General features: G+C 36.6%; 3 protein-coding genes across 3 annotated transcripts; all 3 read left to right on the top strand.

Annotated features, from left to right (window-relative positions):
- The first annotated feature begins 1,749 nt into the window (after positions 1 to 1,749).
- LOC140238307 (collagen triple helix repeat-containing protein 1-like) lies at positions 1,750 to 4,380 on the top strand. The gene is made up of 4 exons (XM_072318243.1): positions 1,750 to 1,812; positions 2,175 to 2,324; positions 3,304 to 3,508; positions 4,235 to 4,380. The coding sequence occupies exons 1-4, from the start codon at positions 1,750 to 1,752 to the stop codon at positions 4,378 to 4,380; spliced, it is 564 nt and encodes a 187-aa protein (XP_072174344.1).
- Positions 4,381 to 4,811: 431 nt separating this feature from the next.
- LOC140238306 (collagen triple helix repeat-containing protein 1-like) lies at positions 4,812 to 9,936 on the top strand. The gene is made up of 4 exons (XM_072318242.1): positions 4,812 to 4,826; positions 7,586 to 7,735; positions 9,152 to 9,356; positions 9,791 to 9,936. The coding sequence occupies exons 1-4, from the start codon at positions 4,812 to 4,814 to the stop codon at positions 9,934 to 9,936; spliced, it is 516 nt and encodes a 171-aa protein (XP_072174343.1).
- A 939-nt stretch (positions 9,937 to 10,875) lies between these two features.
- Positions 10,876 to 15,143, top strand: LOC140238305 (collagen triple helix repeat-containing protein 1-like). The gene is made up of 4 exons (XM_072318241.1): positions 10,876 to 10,881; positions 13,498 to 13,647; positions 14,104 to 14,308; positions 14,998 to 15,143. The coding sequence occupies exons 1-4, from the start codon at positions 10,876 to 10,878 to the stop codon at positions 15,141 to 15,143; spliced, it is 507 nt and encodes a 168-aa protein (XP_072174342.1).
- Positions 15,144 to 17,018: the final 1,875 nt, after the last annotated feature.

The following is a 17,018-nucleotide window of genomic DNA, read 5'->3' as shown; positions in this document are numbered from 1 at the left end:
GATATTGCAGCTCAGGGATTATGCAGGATTTCTGTCGTGTATTTCGGGGCTATAGTGTCAATTATTTGCAGTGTTTGAAAGATGAAATTAAAGAAGACTATTGGTACCTTCTTGAGTGGTTCTCGTTTAGAGAAGCCTTGTACACGATAGGGATTAAAAAAAAATAAAAATCGTGTCTTCCTCAGGTAGACAGTAGGCACAGAATCGACGAAAGTTTGCACGTGTGTTTTTGAGAGTAATTTCTTGTGTGTGGTTGCGGTCTTTCGACCAGGTGTGATGCGTGCAGAATGACTTCACTTTCCGAAGATTTGTTGAGTGACGTCACAACGCTGGAGGTTACTATGTCGACATTACAATTTGTCTGTCCCAAATGGACTATATCGTATACATGATTGTGTACATGCTTCAAACAATCTCATTGAGATAGGATATCCTTTTTAGTTTTTCATATACAGGGCCAAGGGCCCTGACATCACTATTACACAAACATTGTCAGGTGCCCATAATACGCCTGAGTCAAGATGGATACTGATGGCAAAACATGTTGTCATACGACGAACGTACTAAGCAGAATCGGGGGAAAAATCGTTTTCTTTATACAAACCAGTGTTAACCACTCTAATTACCCCCCCCCCCCCAAGTGCTCCCACTAAGACTGCAAGACATTATCCGCACATGGCGCAAATGAACAACATTGTGTCCGGTATAGGTATAACTATACAAAAAGTATGAGAAGCATAAAGATGTATAAGCAGTGATAAGGAATTTAATTTTGGTTTCTCTGCAATTTCTAACTTCTTGTAAATCTTATTGTGCATGTATGGTATCGTCATGTTGTATGGATACATTCTTAAGAAGTCGAATTTTTCAAAAATCCACATGTAACAACAATAATTGCAGGATATTACGGTAGTTCTTTACCGACTTGTCTATTTATCATGATGGATAATGGAAAATCTACCAAGGATTAGTGTCAAAAATATGATTCATATGTGTTTCTCTACAGGTAACAACTTTTAGTGACTGATATGAACACAGGAGAGGTACAGGGTAAAAAGGAAAGGATCTGCTTCCTGTGAAAGTTAGCCACTTTGAAGGATAAACAGCCTTAGAACACCACTGCGACAAAGGTCCTATTTTGCTCTCTAATAATACCTCAATTGTGTCATGCTTAACGATCGTTTGAAGACATTGTGTCGATTAACCATACACTGCGCTCCTTGCAAAGAGAGAGTGGCAGTAATGGACCGGGAAACTGTATAAGATATCTATACATATCTAGATTGTCATAGAGATATGTTCTCCCATGCCCATCAAATCAAAGGGGGAAGAGGGTATTCCATTACGGACCGTCACTGGCATGACAGTGACCTAAAGAAACGATAGAAAATACTCTAGATATTAGGATAAAGTAGAATTTTGACGAAAGTATGTATTGACGTCCCTTTATCGACGGAGTACATTGGACAATACCAAAGTACCCCTTGCAAAGCGAGGATAGGGACACTGGATCGATAAACCATTTGGGGTGAGGATTAAATCTATATTTTAGGGAGCAAGAGCCCTGAGTGCAGTCAGATTTTCACGCGTCCTTGGGTAAAGTAGTAGGAATCCCTCATTGCACTTGTTTCAGGGCTTTATATATCTGACATTTATGAGACCAGTTGTGAAATCCGTTGGAGCTGTTATTATCAGGAATATATGTGGAATTACAGACAGACCTTGAAAACAATGAAGGATTCCCGGACCATGATTTGTGTTTTGTCATTTATTCTAATCGGAACTTTGAGGAGTGTGGATGCTTGGGGTGCGGTAAGTAAGTTCGAAACAGAACATTAAAACAACATACATTTCTAGTTATCAAATATCATAATATCTATCATGACAAACTGCAGAAGAAACATAAATATGTAACCGAATAAGGGGACTTTTTTTGCGAAATATTTGATTTGTGATGATTACCATATCATCGTAATAACAACGATTACCCCTTCTTGTATCATGCACAACTTAGAGCTTAAGCAAACATTATTTATCAGTCATCCAGAGTCAGCAAGTGTGAATTATTTAACGTGAAGCATATAAAAGTACTTGTTATTTTCATGCAATGTGGACAATAAAATCAACACTAAGTTTGATTGAATTAAAAAAGATGATATCCTTGTTTGTTTAAGTCATGTGCCCAAGGTCCGGTGGGCCCTCCTGGACCTCCGGGGCCGAAGGGTCCGTCTGGAACATCAGGCCCAGGGGAACTCCTTGAATACAACAACTGGAAGCAGTGTGCCTGGTATTCTGCGAACGGAAATGACTACGATACAATCTATGTGAGTGCGTCTTTAAATGACCCATCTGGTTTGTTTGGAGAGCATTCTAATGCCGACAGTGTTCAATTTTTTGTTTGTTTGTTGTGATTTGGCAATCATCTAATATTTTTGTGTTAAGAAACAAGTCTACATGATTATTACATCACCTTGTTGATTATACCAGATAATGGCAGTTATCACACTCACAAAAGCCGTATTTATCAAATTAATGAAGTCAAATATCACATTTCTTCTGATTTCTGACACTGTCTGAAACGCAGATCCAAGATGATGTATTTCCACAGTTTGATAATTTGTCTTACTCTACGCTAGACCCCAAAAAAGAAAGAAAGAAATGGATCTGAAATTTAGATTTCCAATTCAAATTACAATTTGAAATTTATTTTCATTTTTCGACAAACCATGCATTCACTCTCGTTTGTATAACAGGGAATAAGGTGAACAAGGCAGTGTGAAATGAATAGAGTATATCAACAACAGTGATCTTATAGTTATTATACATACATACATACATACATGTAATGAATACTGAAGTGATCAAAATGAAGTAAACAATATGCAATATGCGAAAAAATACAGGAGATTAGGCATTTCAAAAACGAAAGATTTTATGAAATCCATATAATACTATAACAACATTTTTTTTTTAAAGCAGACGGAAAGATTTGAATTTCAAAATATTTCCAGATTCTGACACTGGAAACAGGTGAATGCGTATTCAAAGTATGATAGAACAAATTTTAAATGTGAAAACCATTACAGCATTTTTTTTTTACATTCCATTTATGGTGTCTTTAAATTTATCATAATGACGCGGATGAGTCGGAAACACTATTTCAATGAGTGGACGAATAAATGAACTTGGCATTGCTGGGTACAATGTAAAATACTTTGCAAGAGCTTATCTACAGGAAGAAAACTTAACTCTCAAGCATCGAATGGTTCTTTGATTGTTCGTTTAACGGTTTGCTTGTTCCAGACGTGCACTTTCAACAAGAGAGACAGCAGTTCGGCTCTGTGGGTGTATTACGGAGGAAATCTTCGTCTCTACGGGTGCAACGGTTGCTGCAAGCGATGGTACTTCACCTTCAACGATAACGAATGCTCACCCACTCCAATCGATGGCGTAGTCTACCAAACGAACACGTACTACATGAATCTTCATCGTCATAGAAGCATTCAGGGTGAGTTTATCTCGCGAGTCCAATACTCTTTTCTCTCTTATCACAACGTGAATATATTATTCATTCAACATGAGATACATTCTCAACTTTGAATCAAAGCACAGTCATTCGTGTAAGGAAAAAAGAAGGACATTTGCTTCCAGATTACTTCTTTTCAATTCGTGTGAAAGTGTTCAGAGTTTAGGTCCTGGACCTAATGGAGGATCCATCATGGTTAAATGTTCCTGGGACTGTGTTCCTTCCTGGGACTGTGTCCCTGACAAGGTCAAGTCACGTCCGACTCAAGATAAAATGATCTACCAACATGATGACGTAAAAACAGCTAAAGACTGTGTCGGTCTTGAATTGAAAAGGACTCAACGGTTGCAAGAATTTAAATATACCGGACTCTTTTCTAATGTGCGTATTATTATGTACCAGTGGACATGACATTGTAGTCTAGCGTTAAAGCATACAGCTGCACTGCAAAATACGAGATGGTCCCACAGTATCGTGCTCTTATCCAGGAAACCAGCTGCCTCAGTGTAATCACTATTCTAAAAACATGCCTTACAAAACAAATATAATATGATGAAGCCAATCAAAACAACGCCAACAAAAACTGATAACTTGAATCAGGAATGTTTGTCATTTGTCATCCTTTGTGAAAATATGGCGGAATACCGCAGTACTCCTATTTGTACTGATCCTTTTCATTTCTCATTCAATTCTCATCACTGCTCACAGGCTACTGTCACAACGTGGCTGCAGGCAGCGTGAACGTCAAGTTCATGGTCGGGGACTGCTCCGGGTACGGGAACTACGACGCCTACACTGGCTGGAACAGCGCCTCAAGGATCATCATCAAGGAAGTCCCAGCATCTAACTACTAATAGAGAGATTTGCAACAGCAAATAAAGTGACATGCTTATTACAGCTACTGACTCTAATGCGGGATTGAATAAAAAGACGTTCTCGGAATCATCTCTATAATTATAGTAAAAGAATTTCGCTGTTGTTTAATGGTCCCGCTGAAAGAAGTCACAACGGCCTCATGCTGCTAACAGACCTTGGTATAGGGACCCGAATTACGTGAGAGTTTCTAACTTTCATCACGCAGCTTCATGCCTCTTAGTAGAGCATACATACCAAGCGTTGTTGCCCAACATGATATTTTGACGATGTGTCAAAGGTGTTACAACTTGGAAACGAAATACCCACGAAAGAGTGAAGAGAAGACCGTCCATAATTATTCATTTTTCTTTCAAAATGAAACCTTAATAGTATATGAGGACATCTTTTCTTGGTTTATAGTTGGACAAGTATGTCTACGAAGAGAGTGGGATGAAGTCCCATAATTGAAGCCACAGCCTATTTCCTTCGGTGATAAAACTCTTGATGCCCCGTTTGCCGCTGCGAATGTATATATCTTAGCCTTTTTGTTTAATCAGTATAGATGTCCGAAGTTCCTAGACGCTGGGTTAAATGAGTACATATCATTAAATTGAAGATTACCGTCTCGGCATACACCTCGAGTGTAAATAAGCATGAAATGAGTAGAGTTCAACACCTGTAATACATCAGGATTAGGAACAGTTATAATACCTACTTGGTATAAAACTTGAAAAAAAAAAAGTTTCCTTTCGGTAATCAGACGTCAAAGTAATATGTTATAAGCATACAAATGTTGCAATCTTATTTCGAGGACCGAGGAACGATTTTAACCAGCAATTGTTTAACAGCTAGGTCTTGTAGACTTGCGCTCTAGAGCCATTCGTCAGTATACTATATATTAGAGTCCAACAAAAGGACTAACGTATATAGAAAGAGCGCCACGAACTAACGTCGAGAAGAATGTATTGATCTTCAGATCGTGTCGGTGTTGTGGTCATAGCTGTTGTGTTTTGTAGCTGCGCTTGCGCAAACTACGTGCGTTGTTTAGATACGTCGTCATTCTTGTCATAGTGGCATATATTGTTGAAATGAATGAAGTATACATGTATCAAGACAATGATACACAGACTATCAGCTTATTCAACCGGTTTGAAGTTACGTTTAAGAAACTGATTATTCGGAATTGTCGATCGAACGATAAATTGTATGAAATTACGGAATTGTATTATTGTGAATGCACGAATATACCAGACTGTTGCAGACGTATTCTTAAACTGCGAGGTAAAAAAAATGCAAGTTAAGCCGAATATAGGAATACAATGTCTGCCATTATTCAAACGTCTGCATTCTGCAGTGACCTCGATTACGCCTCAGGGATCTAACCATACATAACTAAACTGACAAAACTACATGTAAAAGCAAACCAGAGGCTACACCCAGTTAAGTGTGAGGTGTACGAACAATGACGTTAGAACCGAACAGGTAACAAGTAACATCTTACAAAAAATCGAAACACCTACATATTGATTTAGTCAGTGACGACAGACCGACAACTGCATGGTTGTAATGAAATCAAGCATATCTCTTGGTCTCCCAACTGATCTGTTAGCAAAGAGTCAACTTATCGCACTGCTTATTTGGTGGGACTTCTCCGACTGCCTGATGGAAAAGGAGCGAATGAAATTGTAAGCAAGATTTCGGCAAGAATACGAATTTCCTTCGTGCTAGCATCCATCCTGTATATAGAACTTCTGCAAAAGGAATTATTCTTGGAATAAAATCACTTGGCAAGAGGAGAAGATGCTGCATTGTCTCATTTTTCTGCTCTTCTTCCCTGTTTCATGTGTGGTTGCATGGGGATCGGTAAGCTCTGTTCCTCACCGCAGTGTTTTACCAATAGTTGGTGTCTTAAACTCGTGTATCAGTAAGTGTATGCTTCGTTTGTCGTCGATTCAAGCATTGCCATGATGAAGCAAAGAAAAGTGCAATTGGTTGCGAGTATGTTCCAATCCATAATACTTTATTTCATCCGTTAACATAGGGGGCTTACTTTGTTCTTTGTGGGGGAAATGAAATTATTCAGAATCATTTTAAAGGTAGTCAAAAGAGTACAAAGCTTTGTGTGCTTTGCGTGTTTGCAGGGAGGAAAAGTTGTGCGAGTTGCTTGAATTTTTCTTTTCCCCCTTGGTGGCGGATCTTTTATTCCACTAATATTATGGGTGATTTTACTACATAGCAACTGAGGCAAACATAGTTACTGGCCGGCCCGTTACAGTCATCACCAGTCAATTACCCATATAGCATGGGAACATTTTTTTTTTCTTTCTTCTAAGAAATAAAGCACTGTAGATGGTGTGAAAATCAAGTCACATGGCAGAGCCAATATAGATTTTTCTTTTCATTGATGTGTATTTCTCTGACTAAAATCCTTAATCATCACTTAACTGCTTTAGTATTTAAATCTATCTGCAGGTTGCTCTTTTGATATTTGAGTGAATGCCCATGCTGAATAAAAAAAAAAAAGTGTACTGATGTGGAATTCAATCTTGATATCGACACCATGACATATCGACCGTCTTGACCATATATATATATATATATATATATATATATATATATATATATATATATAAGAGGGCCTTACAGTATCTCAGATTTGCTTCTTGATAAAAGCAAAAAGCAAACGAAGCAACAACTAAATGTAAATATACAAATAAAATTTGTTCTCATTCCATTTAAAAATATATATATATTTTTAGTAGTCTTCTTAAAGTGGGAACCAATTCAAGACATCCGTATGTTACCGACTTACCAGAATCAGTTGCATAATTCTTTTTACCTCCATGCACTACACGCTTATCAAATATTGGTATCTTGCTGCACACTCAGCACTCATTCGTTCTTCACTTTTACTTGGTAAGAGTAAGTATCAACTTTATTCTTGATCTGTTTAATGAAGAAAAATAAAATTACATGTGAATTTGAACACCTCATAAATTAAAGCATGATGACTTTAATAGAGTATACATGAGTATACTTCCCTCGGTTGTCCAGTTGAAGCTGATGGCTGTCTTCGTTTTGTTTTGCGTTGTTTGGAAGTTTGCATTGTGATGTAAATGAGGAAGAGGGGGGTTTGTTTTGTTTAATTGTTGTTGTTGTTTTTGCTTCTTTCTTGTTTTTGTATTTTGTTTTTGTCTTCGGTAGTCATGTGCCCAAGGTCCGGTGGGCCCTCCTGGACCTCCGGGGCCGAAGGGTCCGTCTGGAACATCTGGTCCGGGGGAGCTCCTTGAGTACAACAACTGGAAGCAGTGCGCCTGGTATTCTGCGAATGGGAACGACTACGATACAATCTACGTAAGTGAGCAAAATGATGGAAAATAAAACTCTCATAAACTTAAACATAAATTCACCTCACATCAAGCAGGAAACTTGTAATAAGTTGAAAGGTAGATTGTTACACACTCGACGTATAGCTATTGCACAAAATGATTATTTTGTTCGTTTTGCTGTGCTTTCAGATGATTTTAACTCTAATCCTAATTAGACAAAATTGCTGTAATTTGATGCATCTTTTACCATGCCTTTTGATTTGTTGTTGCTGTTGTTGTTAGTGTTAGTGTTCGCGAAGATTCCCTTTCATTTGAGCTTTTATTTTTCTTTGGACATTGTCTCGGCTGCAGAATTTTGAGAAGCCTCTTAAATTCCAAATGTATGTCTTCAATTGGCATTACGTTTTAGTCAATCAAAGTTCCCACTTTCCGTCTCAAATTGGAACACGTCTGTCTATTTCTTTCTGACTCTTGTGCATATCTTATGAGTAAGTCTATTTTGCATGTAATCTTTCTCCACTAAAAGATGTGAAGTTACAGTAAGAGGTGCCAATTAACGATGACATGTTGATTTCTCCAACAAAATTCTCAAGGAGTACGTGTTGGGCTAATTTGTTTTTGCCCCACAGAGAAGGATTTGGTTTTGCTTGAACCTTTCTAATTGCCCATCTGGCTTTGAAAAGTATTTTGCAAAGAGATATCCCTAGCTGTTGATGGAATTCGCAAGAGATCGGCAGCGGATATAGGGAACAAATGAATGCAGTTCGATTCTGCCTGGCGATCATTGCCTCAAGATAGCTCTTTAGAATGACTATTGAAATGCCAGTGTTTGATACAATGAAGTTTCGAATCATACCTTAAAACAGAGGAAAGATACAAAGTGCGTATGAGTACATGAGATTGAGAAAGTTATGGCATCTTACGGTTTCACACATTTTCACAACATATGCCATATTGGTCGCGAGCGTAATATGCATATTAGTGCATTTGTTGTCATCTAAGAGATCTGAAAGTGTGAACAAAGATATCATACAAAATATCATTAGAAATATCGTAAAAATATAAAGATAACACGAAGGCATCATAAAGATATCAAAAATGTCATAAAAATCACATTTCAGAAACTAAACCTTTTCCCTATAAGGTCTACTTTCTATCTTTACATCACACACAAAAAAATGTGATCTGAAATAATCATGTGATTTTTTTTTTTTGTTAAAAAGAGGGGTTTTAATGAAGATTTGCGGGGGCTGAATACTTTCAGGCCATGACGTCAGAACCTCATGTAATTTGCCTGAAAATTTACAATCATCACTGTTTCATGGAATCATACTAAAATATAAAAATTCACATTTTATTTTGTGTTTTGTTGGTGTTGTTGTTTTAAATCAAGGTCCGATGTGGAAATGCATTTTCAGTGTAACCAATGCATCTTTTCCAGACCTGCACGTTCAATAAACGGGACAGCAGTTCGGCCTTGTGGGTGTATTACGGAGGAAACCTTCGTCTGTACGGCTGTGACGGATGCTGTAAGCGATGGTACTTCACCTTCAACGACAACGAATGCTCACCCACGCCCATTGACGGCGTCGTATACCAAACGAATACCTACCACATGAATCTACACAGGCACAGGAGCATTCAGGGTGAGTTACATTGTACAAATTGCAACTAGTTTTGGAAATACATTTCCAAATACTAGTTCCAAATACTAGTTTTGGAAATACATTTCCAAATACAAGTTTTTAGAAATCACCCAAATGCCGAACGAAGCTTGGATCTTAAGTAAGATCAAAGCAAGTTCAAAATAGTAAGATATTGATACATTAACAAATCAAATTCTTGATAGAAATTGCAAGTACTCTTTTGAAATTCATAATCATGATAATCATTATAATGGTCTACGAGAAAGATCCATGCAGGCAACGTCTGAATTGTGAGGTATTGATACATTTCTAGTAATTTCAACTTAAATTGAATTTTTCATGCACCGTTTTTCTTCCTCAGCCTTGACATCACAAGTAGAAAAAAAGAAGGAAATATCGCTTCCGCTACATATTTGCTTGTCTATCTCTCACAGGCTACTGTCACAACGTGGCTGCAGGCAGCGTGAACGTCAAGTTCATGGTCGGGGACTGCTCCGGGTACGGGAACTACGACGCCTACACGGGGTGGAACAGCGCCTCAAGGATCATCATCAAGGAAGTTCCTGCATCTAACTACTAGGAGCCGTGCATGGCAGCATTGATTAATGAAAAAGAAATGGAAATAATTTTTTTTTTCTTATGTGCATTGGTAAAGGTTTGTAAATATAGAACGCACTGATAAGGATCAAACTGATTTTCGATCTTTTCTAGATCTTCTCAGGTTAATTAAGTCATTTCAGTTCGATAAAGCTTGTTCCATCAATGGGATTAAGATCCTCATCACCATTACCATAATCTTCGTAATCTGATGGTCATGTTGAATATTGTTGTGGCTCTCAGAAACTGTGGAACTTTGCTGACTGAATATTGCGTGATGTCCAAATGCGTGATAACAGAAAAATACACACACTCCGGCTTACAAAATCGTTAAAATAATACTGTCACTAATAAAAGGACAGTACATTAGTTCACAATCTATGTAATTTATTTTTGTGTGAACTTTCGCCTACTGTTTATTGCAATATCAGGACATCCATGAACAAGTACAATATTTGAATTGAAGAGAGCAGTGCATATATCAATACAATAATTTGAAAGCTAGAAATTGTGACTTAAACATATATATATATATATATATATATATATATATTACCTGCGATGTAGATCATAACTATGATGCAGTTTTAATGAAGAAGATAACCAATAATGTTAATATAAACATAACTTTTTACGGAACCTGTAGAAAGAATTTGCTCCTTTCGAATAAACACAATCAGTGTCTGTTGTAGTTACAACATCTCTCCCTATATACATCGATCAATAAACTGACTTTAATTCAGCTAATTACAAGACATAATCTTCAGTAAAAACATTAATAAACTGTATTTCATCATCTGAAATTCACTGTTGAAATTCCTGATTTGGAGGCACTTAAGCTATAAGCTGTTTGTTTGAAGTCTAAATTATTTGTAAGGGAAATATTTTGTCTTGTTCCTTAGGAAGTATAATAATGTTAACCATGATAGTAAGAAGATATTCATCCATTACTGTTACTTTCCTTCAAGAAAAACAAATAGATACGACTTGACTTATTTTCTGTTTTCGCCCTAATCGTAATCGTGCTTAACAAAAAAAAGGGGGGGGGGAGTGGGGGCGTCGAAACATTTATACATATCAATATGTCAAAAAATTGACCATAACTTTGCAAAAACAAGATCTTGTCAATCAGAAGTAAACTTCAGGAACACTTCCAGACAATATTGTTCCCAATTTCCTTTCTTCTTTGTGACTGCATCTCTCAAGGCCAATATGCGTTATACGTATAGCAACAGGTCCATTGTTGCGTCATAATCGAAACACTCTGCATTACTTGTGCCTCTGCATATTGATTAACCCAGACCTGGAAAACCGTATACTAGTACACTGTATGATAGTCAGTCCGTGTCACACGGTGACAGCCAGCCGTACTTGTGGCTCGTATTGATTGCCCAAATACAATGCACTTTCTCTGAGTAATGAGCAAGAGGGAATCCTTTCATAACACCTCTGGCAAGAGAAGTGTCTCGCGCGAGGAGGCAGATGAGATTTGATATTCTAACTATCTCGCTTCGTCCGCCAATATTCTTTTAAAGTACTGAGGTCTCAATTCATGGAATTATTTCGGGAATAAAATAATCAAGCTACTCGAAATCGAAGAAATGCTGTATAGCCTCATCATTTTACTCGGTTTCACTCTTCCATGTATTCATGCATGGGGAGCGGTGAGTTTTCTTGATATGAAAGTTTCTTGTCACAATCTAATCTGGTTAAAAAAGTAATAATAATGAAAGCTATTGTTATGTGTTTGTTGCTGATTTTTTCCCCATTATGTGCATTGTTTGTGATGCTTTTGAGTGCTCATTAAGTCTAAAGGGATCCGAAATTCTTGTAGAGGTAGATTTGTCAGCAATGTTTTATAGATAGAAATTGACACTAATTTCGATTCATTTCAATATGATTCTATATTATAGTTGTTGTTTTTTCAAGGTGAAATAAGGTGACATTGTGTATTTGGGCTTATAAGTCCTATCATTATTCATTCTTTCATATCAAGAAGTACAGTTACTGATAATACATCGATTCGTGATATCATAAATTCCGTTTTTGACATTGAAAAATACATTGCATTCCAAGAGGATACCACTTTGAGACACTACAAATTAAGTTCTTGATGTTGTGAATTTCATTCTTGGTATAACTAATGTGGTATCACGAATTTCACTTCCGTTTGTGATATTACAGAACGCAATATTTGATCTGCAGATACATGTATCTTGATCATTATCTGAACTTGGCTCTCAAGACTCGATTTTACATATATTGAAGAATGATCTTACAATCGCCACCAAGAATTCTGTCACATGCTTTTAAGGAATGCTCTCACGAAATGTAGCACTTACTGCGTTACGAGGGCCTGTCATATTTCAATATTATATATATATATATATATATATATATATATATATATATATATATATGCAACAGATTACCTGGAAGTTTAAACGTTGGCACAACATCTCTTGCATCTATATAACAGATTATATATATATATATATATATATATATATATATATATATATATATATATATATATATAAATATGTAAATAATCATATGCATGTGTGTGTGTGCTCGCGAGTGTGTTGTCGGATGATGCTAAACTTTGAAAAATCACCTCTCGACATTATGACATATGCTACTGTTTAGTTGACAGTATAACATAAGTTATCCTTGACATTTCCATTTCTTCATTATCTAAAGAAAGAAAAGGCCTCTTATTTTCATAACTGTGTTATGATTTTTTGATACAGAATGTTTATAACTGAGCGAATGAAGAATTACTGAATTGAAATTAATTTAATCTAATTGAACTCTTCCTGATATATCACATGAAAGTGTCATACACATCAGTGGATAACATTGTATAAAAATCATCAAAATACTGCCATGTAAACATAGAAACTTACTACAAAGGTAAATGCAGTCTGGCAACCCAATAAGAGTGTAAAATGTCTGTTTTTTAAGATAAGCCATTATCAGGAGTTATACTTTTTGGTAACCCTGCTGCCTCCCATGTAATCAGTGTAGGGTAACATCGAAAACTATAGAAGGTGTCAACATTTTAGAAAAACTATTTCTTTACGGAGTTTAGTTTGTTTGATAACACATTGTCGAATCATGTTCAAATCATTTACCTAAAAACCTCCGGAAGAAAGGTTTCCGAAGTTTCCAAAGCAGTTATTATGAATGACATATTCATCACAACATTAAACATGCGTTTATATTAAGTGCCATCAAAATTACTTTTCCAACTTTTTTACTTTCTAACATTCCAATTACTATATAGGAGAACCATTCTTTGTGTGACCATTTGAATATTGACACATTATAGATTGATGATTGGTTTTTCTAGAAGGCAATATACTTTAACATATTCTTTTTGATGGTGTTCTACACTTATACTTGACAATACAGCTTTAAATCAAATTGAATTCATAATTCTGAGTGCCTTCACCAATATTTCATTCTTATCATTAACCTTTTCATACTGAATCTTTCATTTCGGTGGTCCAGAGATAATCAATGTAATATTTTGTCTTAGTCCTGCGCTCAAGGACCGGTGGGACCTCCCGGACCCCCTGGGCCACAGGGTGCTACTGGAGATGCGGGTCCGGGAGAGCTCCTCGAGTACAACAACTGGAAGCAGTGTGCCTGGTATTCGGCCAATGGAAACGACTACGATACAATCTACGTAAGTTTCTAGGTTCACCAGTAATATAACTAATGTTCATCATTGTCCAATCCATAATCTGAATTATTCAAGGTTTTTAAAGATACCTAATGTCATTTTGAGAAAATAAAAGGTACTCCTATATGATTTGAAAACAATTATATTTTCTTCATTTTGTTACTCATTATCACATGTATTTTGTTAATTTACGTTATTGAAATCATTACAATTTTTTTCTGCTTATACATTGTATATGATTTTCTCTGTTTATTTGATGGAAATGAATATAAATTTGAACTTGAACTTGAACTTGATTATTCATGCGATTTTGTTTGCTTCCAAGATTTTTTTTTTTTTTCAATTGTTCACTCTCATGAGAAAGAGGCTCTGCCGGTCAGGTAACCTAACCAGTGGCTCTACTCAAATAACTGCATTTCCTTGTTTGTTTTGTTGTTTGTTTGTTTTTTCTTTCTTCAGACGTGTACGTTTAACAAAAAAGAAAGCAGTTCGGCTTTGTGGGTATACTACGGAGGAAACATCCGTCTCTACGGCTGTACCGGTTGCTGCAAGCGATGGTACTTTACTTTCAACGACGACGAATGCTCGCCCACGCCCATTGATGGCGTTGTCTACCAGGAAAATACTTACTACATGAATCTTCACCGACACAGGAGTATTCAGGGTAAGTTATTAATGTCCTATCTGTGTCGACTGGGAGGTAGATTTGGGTTGGTTGAAAGCTGTTTTAACCATTCAAGTTCGTGCATAGTACTTTCGCGAATCTTGGCTCTTCTCGAAATTCCCAAAAATTTCTGGTTTACAGTAGGCAAGAGCCTGAGAGGATACTTTTCGGATATACATACAATGAAAATAACATTAAACACAATATGACATATTGGGGTCCCCTTTGAAAAGCTTAAAAGACATGAAGAGTGACGATTATCACAATAAAATCTGCTCTACAAAACATTCCAAAACAACGGGCAAAAAGACAGAGAAAAACATGATTATGCATGAACATTTAAACATGTAACCTGTGAAGACCTCGTTCGAACGTTTAATGGAAGGTTTACTTGGCTTAAAGGAACAGAGCGTAGCCTAACGAACATGAAATGGACCGAAAGCCCGCGCGGGTGTTGGTATACCAGTGGACTTTGACGGTGTACAATACAAGAAAACTTTGCCTGTTTGGGTCCACACAGCTACGGACGAATCACTTTCGATGTCATCTTATAGAATGGACTTACGTCGTGATTATACTTTCGCAAGTAAATATTTCATCTATCGAGGATGTTACAAATTGGCACATTATTTAGTCAATAGGGCTACGAGCAAATATTTGCATACTTTTTTTTTCCATCCATGTTACAGGCTACTGTCACAACGTGGCTGCAGGCAGCGTGGACGTGAAGTTCATGGTCGGGGACTGCTCAGGGTACGGGAGCTACGATGCCTACACGGGCTGGAACAGCGCCTCAAGAATTATTATCAAGGAAGTCCCAGCATCTAACTACTGAGGGGTGGTACAAAGAAAGCAAAACAACACAAAAAGCCCCAAACAAACAAAGACTAAAATTTTCCCCACATTGACACTGAATTGTTTCTTCCACATTTATTCCCAGGCCGGGAATATAAAGAGATTCTCATCGTGTCTCTTCATGCCTACTTCTAATGTCGCCTCTGCCTTTTCTTTCATATGCAAAAGAAATAAAACTTACTGGAACTGAAACTGATAAAACGCGCAGTACTGGTGGAAAAGATCTTAGAAAGATCTCAGAGCTGCATCTAAAAGATGCCCTTGGAATTGTCCATAATCACATTCGAACATGGGAAATGAATCATTGTTAGAAACTCAATAATATTTCATCCCTCCATATAATATGTGTCCGTTTGATAGTGGGCTTGTTCGTGATATTTCCTCTTACTACGAATCCCATGTGCTATGATTGTGTGTCAAATTGATTTTATACAAGAATATATATATATATATATATATATATATATATATATTTGCTTCAGACTTGTCGACTGCTCATTTTATGGCATTCACTAAGTACCATCATTGCATGCTTCGCTATGGATGTTGAGCAGTATTGGATAGCCATTGAGAACGTCATCAACAATGTACATAACTGTTACAGGCTCAACTTTTAAAACGCAGTTTCCTCATTCGCTTTTCCTTGATGCGTAGTTTGTATTATATTCAGATCTTGGTTTGACCATAACAATCAATGCCGGGGTGATTAATTTATGACCAAAAAAAAAAAAAAGAGAGTAAATTCACGTGAAGTGGTGAATCGGTGGGACATGTTCATTAAGATTAGGGTCCTTTTACTCTTGAGACACCGTTCTATTCCCTAACAGCCTTCTCACTCTGCAGTTTATAGATCAAACTTACACTATAGAGTACTTACACTATAAAGTGTACATTGTATTTTTCCCGGAATTTGACGTAGACCAAAATAATACGCTCAAATTGGCTGAAATTGCAAGCCATATCTGCTTTTCATACCGCATCGGTCAGTATGTGTTCACATGCTCAAAAGTTAAGACATGTTTGAATATATTTTGGGGCCTCAAGATAACTACTAACACATACAACGTAAGTCAAACTTGTCACGAATAACAACTTACGCCAACGTACACAAAAATTTCCAAAAGTTGGGCACATTGTTACCTCTGTTCCCGGTAATGTGACTGGGTATAAAACTCAACAAAGTACACTGCAAAAAGTCCGGTGTTAAATAGTGAACACCGAGCTGGTGTTAAATTTTCGGTGCTCATTTATGGTGTTAAATTAACACCCCCGGGTGTCATTTCCAAATTTTAAACTGTTTTTTTAAGAGTTTCTTAGTAACTGCACTTCTTGTTGATTTTTAATTTAAACAAGACGATCAAGAATTTTACATTAAAATACTAAATTTTTGAAAAAATGTGAAAATAAATTTACACCAAAGTAACACCAGCTGGTGTGGTCCCTTATTGAAGCTGGACGGGTGTTAAACCATTGATATTAACACCAACAAATATCAAATCAACACCATGTGGTGTCATTTTTTAACTAACACCAGTAAAGTGTCAAAATAACACCAGGTACAGTGTCAAATTAACACCACGAAGTGTCAGGTGAACACTTTTCAACACCATCACAGTGCATTTTTAACACCTGTGGGTGTGGTCCTTTATTGAAGTTTGATCGGTGTTAGATTTAACACCCGTGGTGTTAAATCTAACACCCATGTTTTTACAGTGTAATATGTATATATATATATATATATATATATATATATATATATATATGACGTTACTAACACAGTAGTGATATCGTTGCTGATACTCAGAAGTAAAAATATGAACTGTGCTGTATTTAGTTAGATGTAAAGTCAATATCA

The sequence above is a fragment of the Diadema setosum genome, chromosome 14, assembly GCF_964275005.1.
Source record: "Diadema setosum chromosome 14, eeDiaSeto1, whole genome shotgun sequence".
NCBI classification, from domain to species: domain Eukaryota; kingdom Metazoa; phylum Echinodermata; class Echinoidea; order Diadematoida; family Diadematidae; genus Diadema; species Diadema setosum.
The sequence above is the reverse complement of the archived record's forward strand: the minus strand, read 5'-3'. Positions and strand labels throughout refer to the sequence as shown.

Coding starts and splice junctions, on each gene's coding strand:
- LOC140238307 (XM_072318243.1), top strand. CDS start 1,750: ATGATTTGTGTTTTGTCATTTATTCTAATCGGAACTTTGAGGAGTGTG. Junction 2,325..3,303: donor ATGACTACGATACAATCTAT/GTGAGTGCGTCT, acceptor TGCTTGTTCCAG/ACGTGCACTTTCAACAAGAG. Junction 3,509..4,234: donor TCGTCATAGAAGCATTCAGG/GTGAGTTTATCT, acceptor CACTGCTCACAG/GCTACTGTCACAACGTGGCT.
- LOC140238306 (XM_072318242.1), top strand. Junction 7,736..9,151: donor ACGACTACGATACAATCTAC/GTAAGTGAGCAA, acceptor CATCTTTTCCAG/ACCTGCACGTTCAATAAACG. Junction 9,357..9,790: donor CAGGCACAGGAGCATTCAGG/GTGAGTTACATT, acceptor TATCTCTCACAG/GCTACTGTCACAACGTGGCT.
- LOC140238305 (XM_072318241.1), top strand. Junction 13,648..14,103: donor ACGACTACGATACAATCTAC/GTAAGTTTCTAG, acceptor TTCTTTCTTCAG/ACGTGTACGTTTAACAAAAA. Junction 14,309..14,997: donor CCGACACAGGAGTATTCAGG/GTAAGTTATTAA, acceptor TCCATGTTACAG/GCTACTGTCACAACGTGGCT.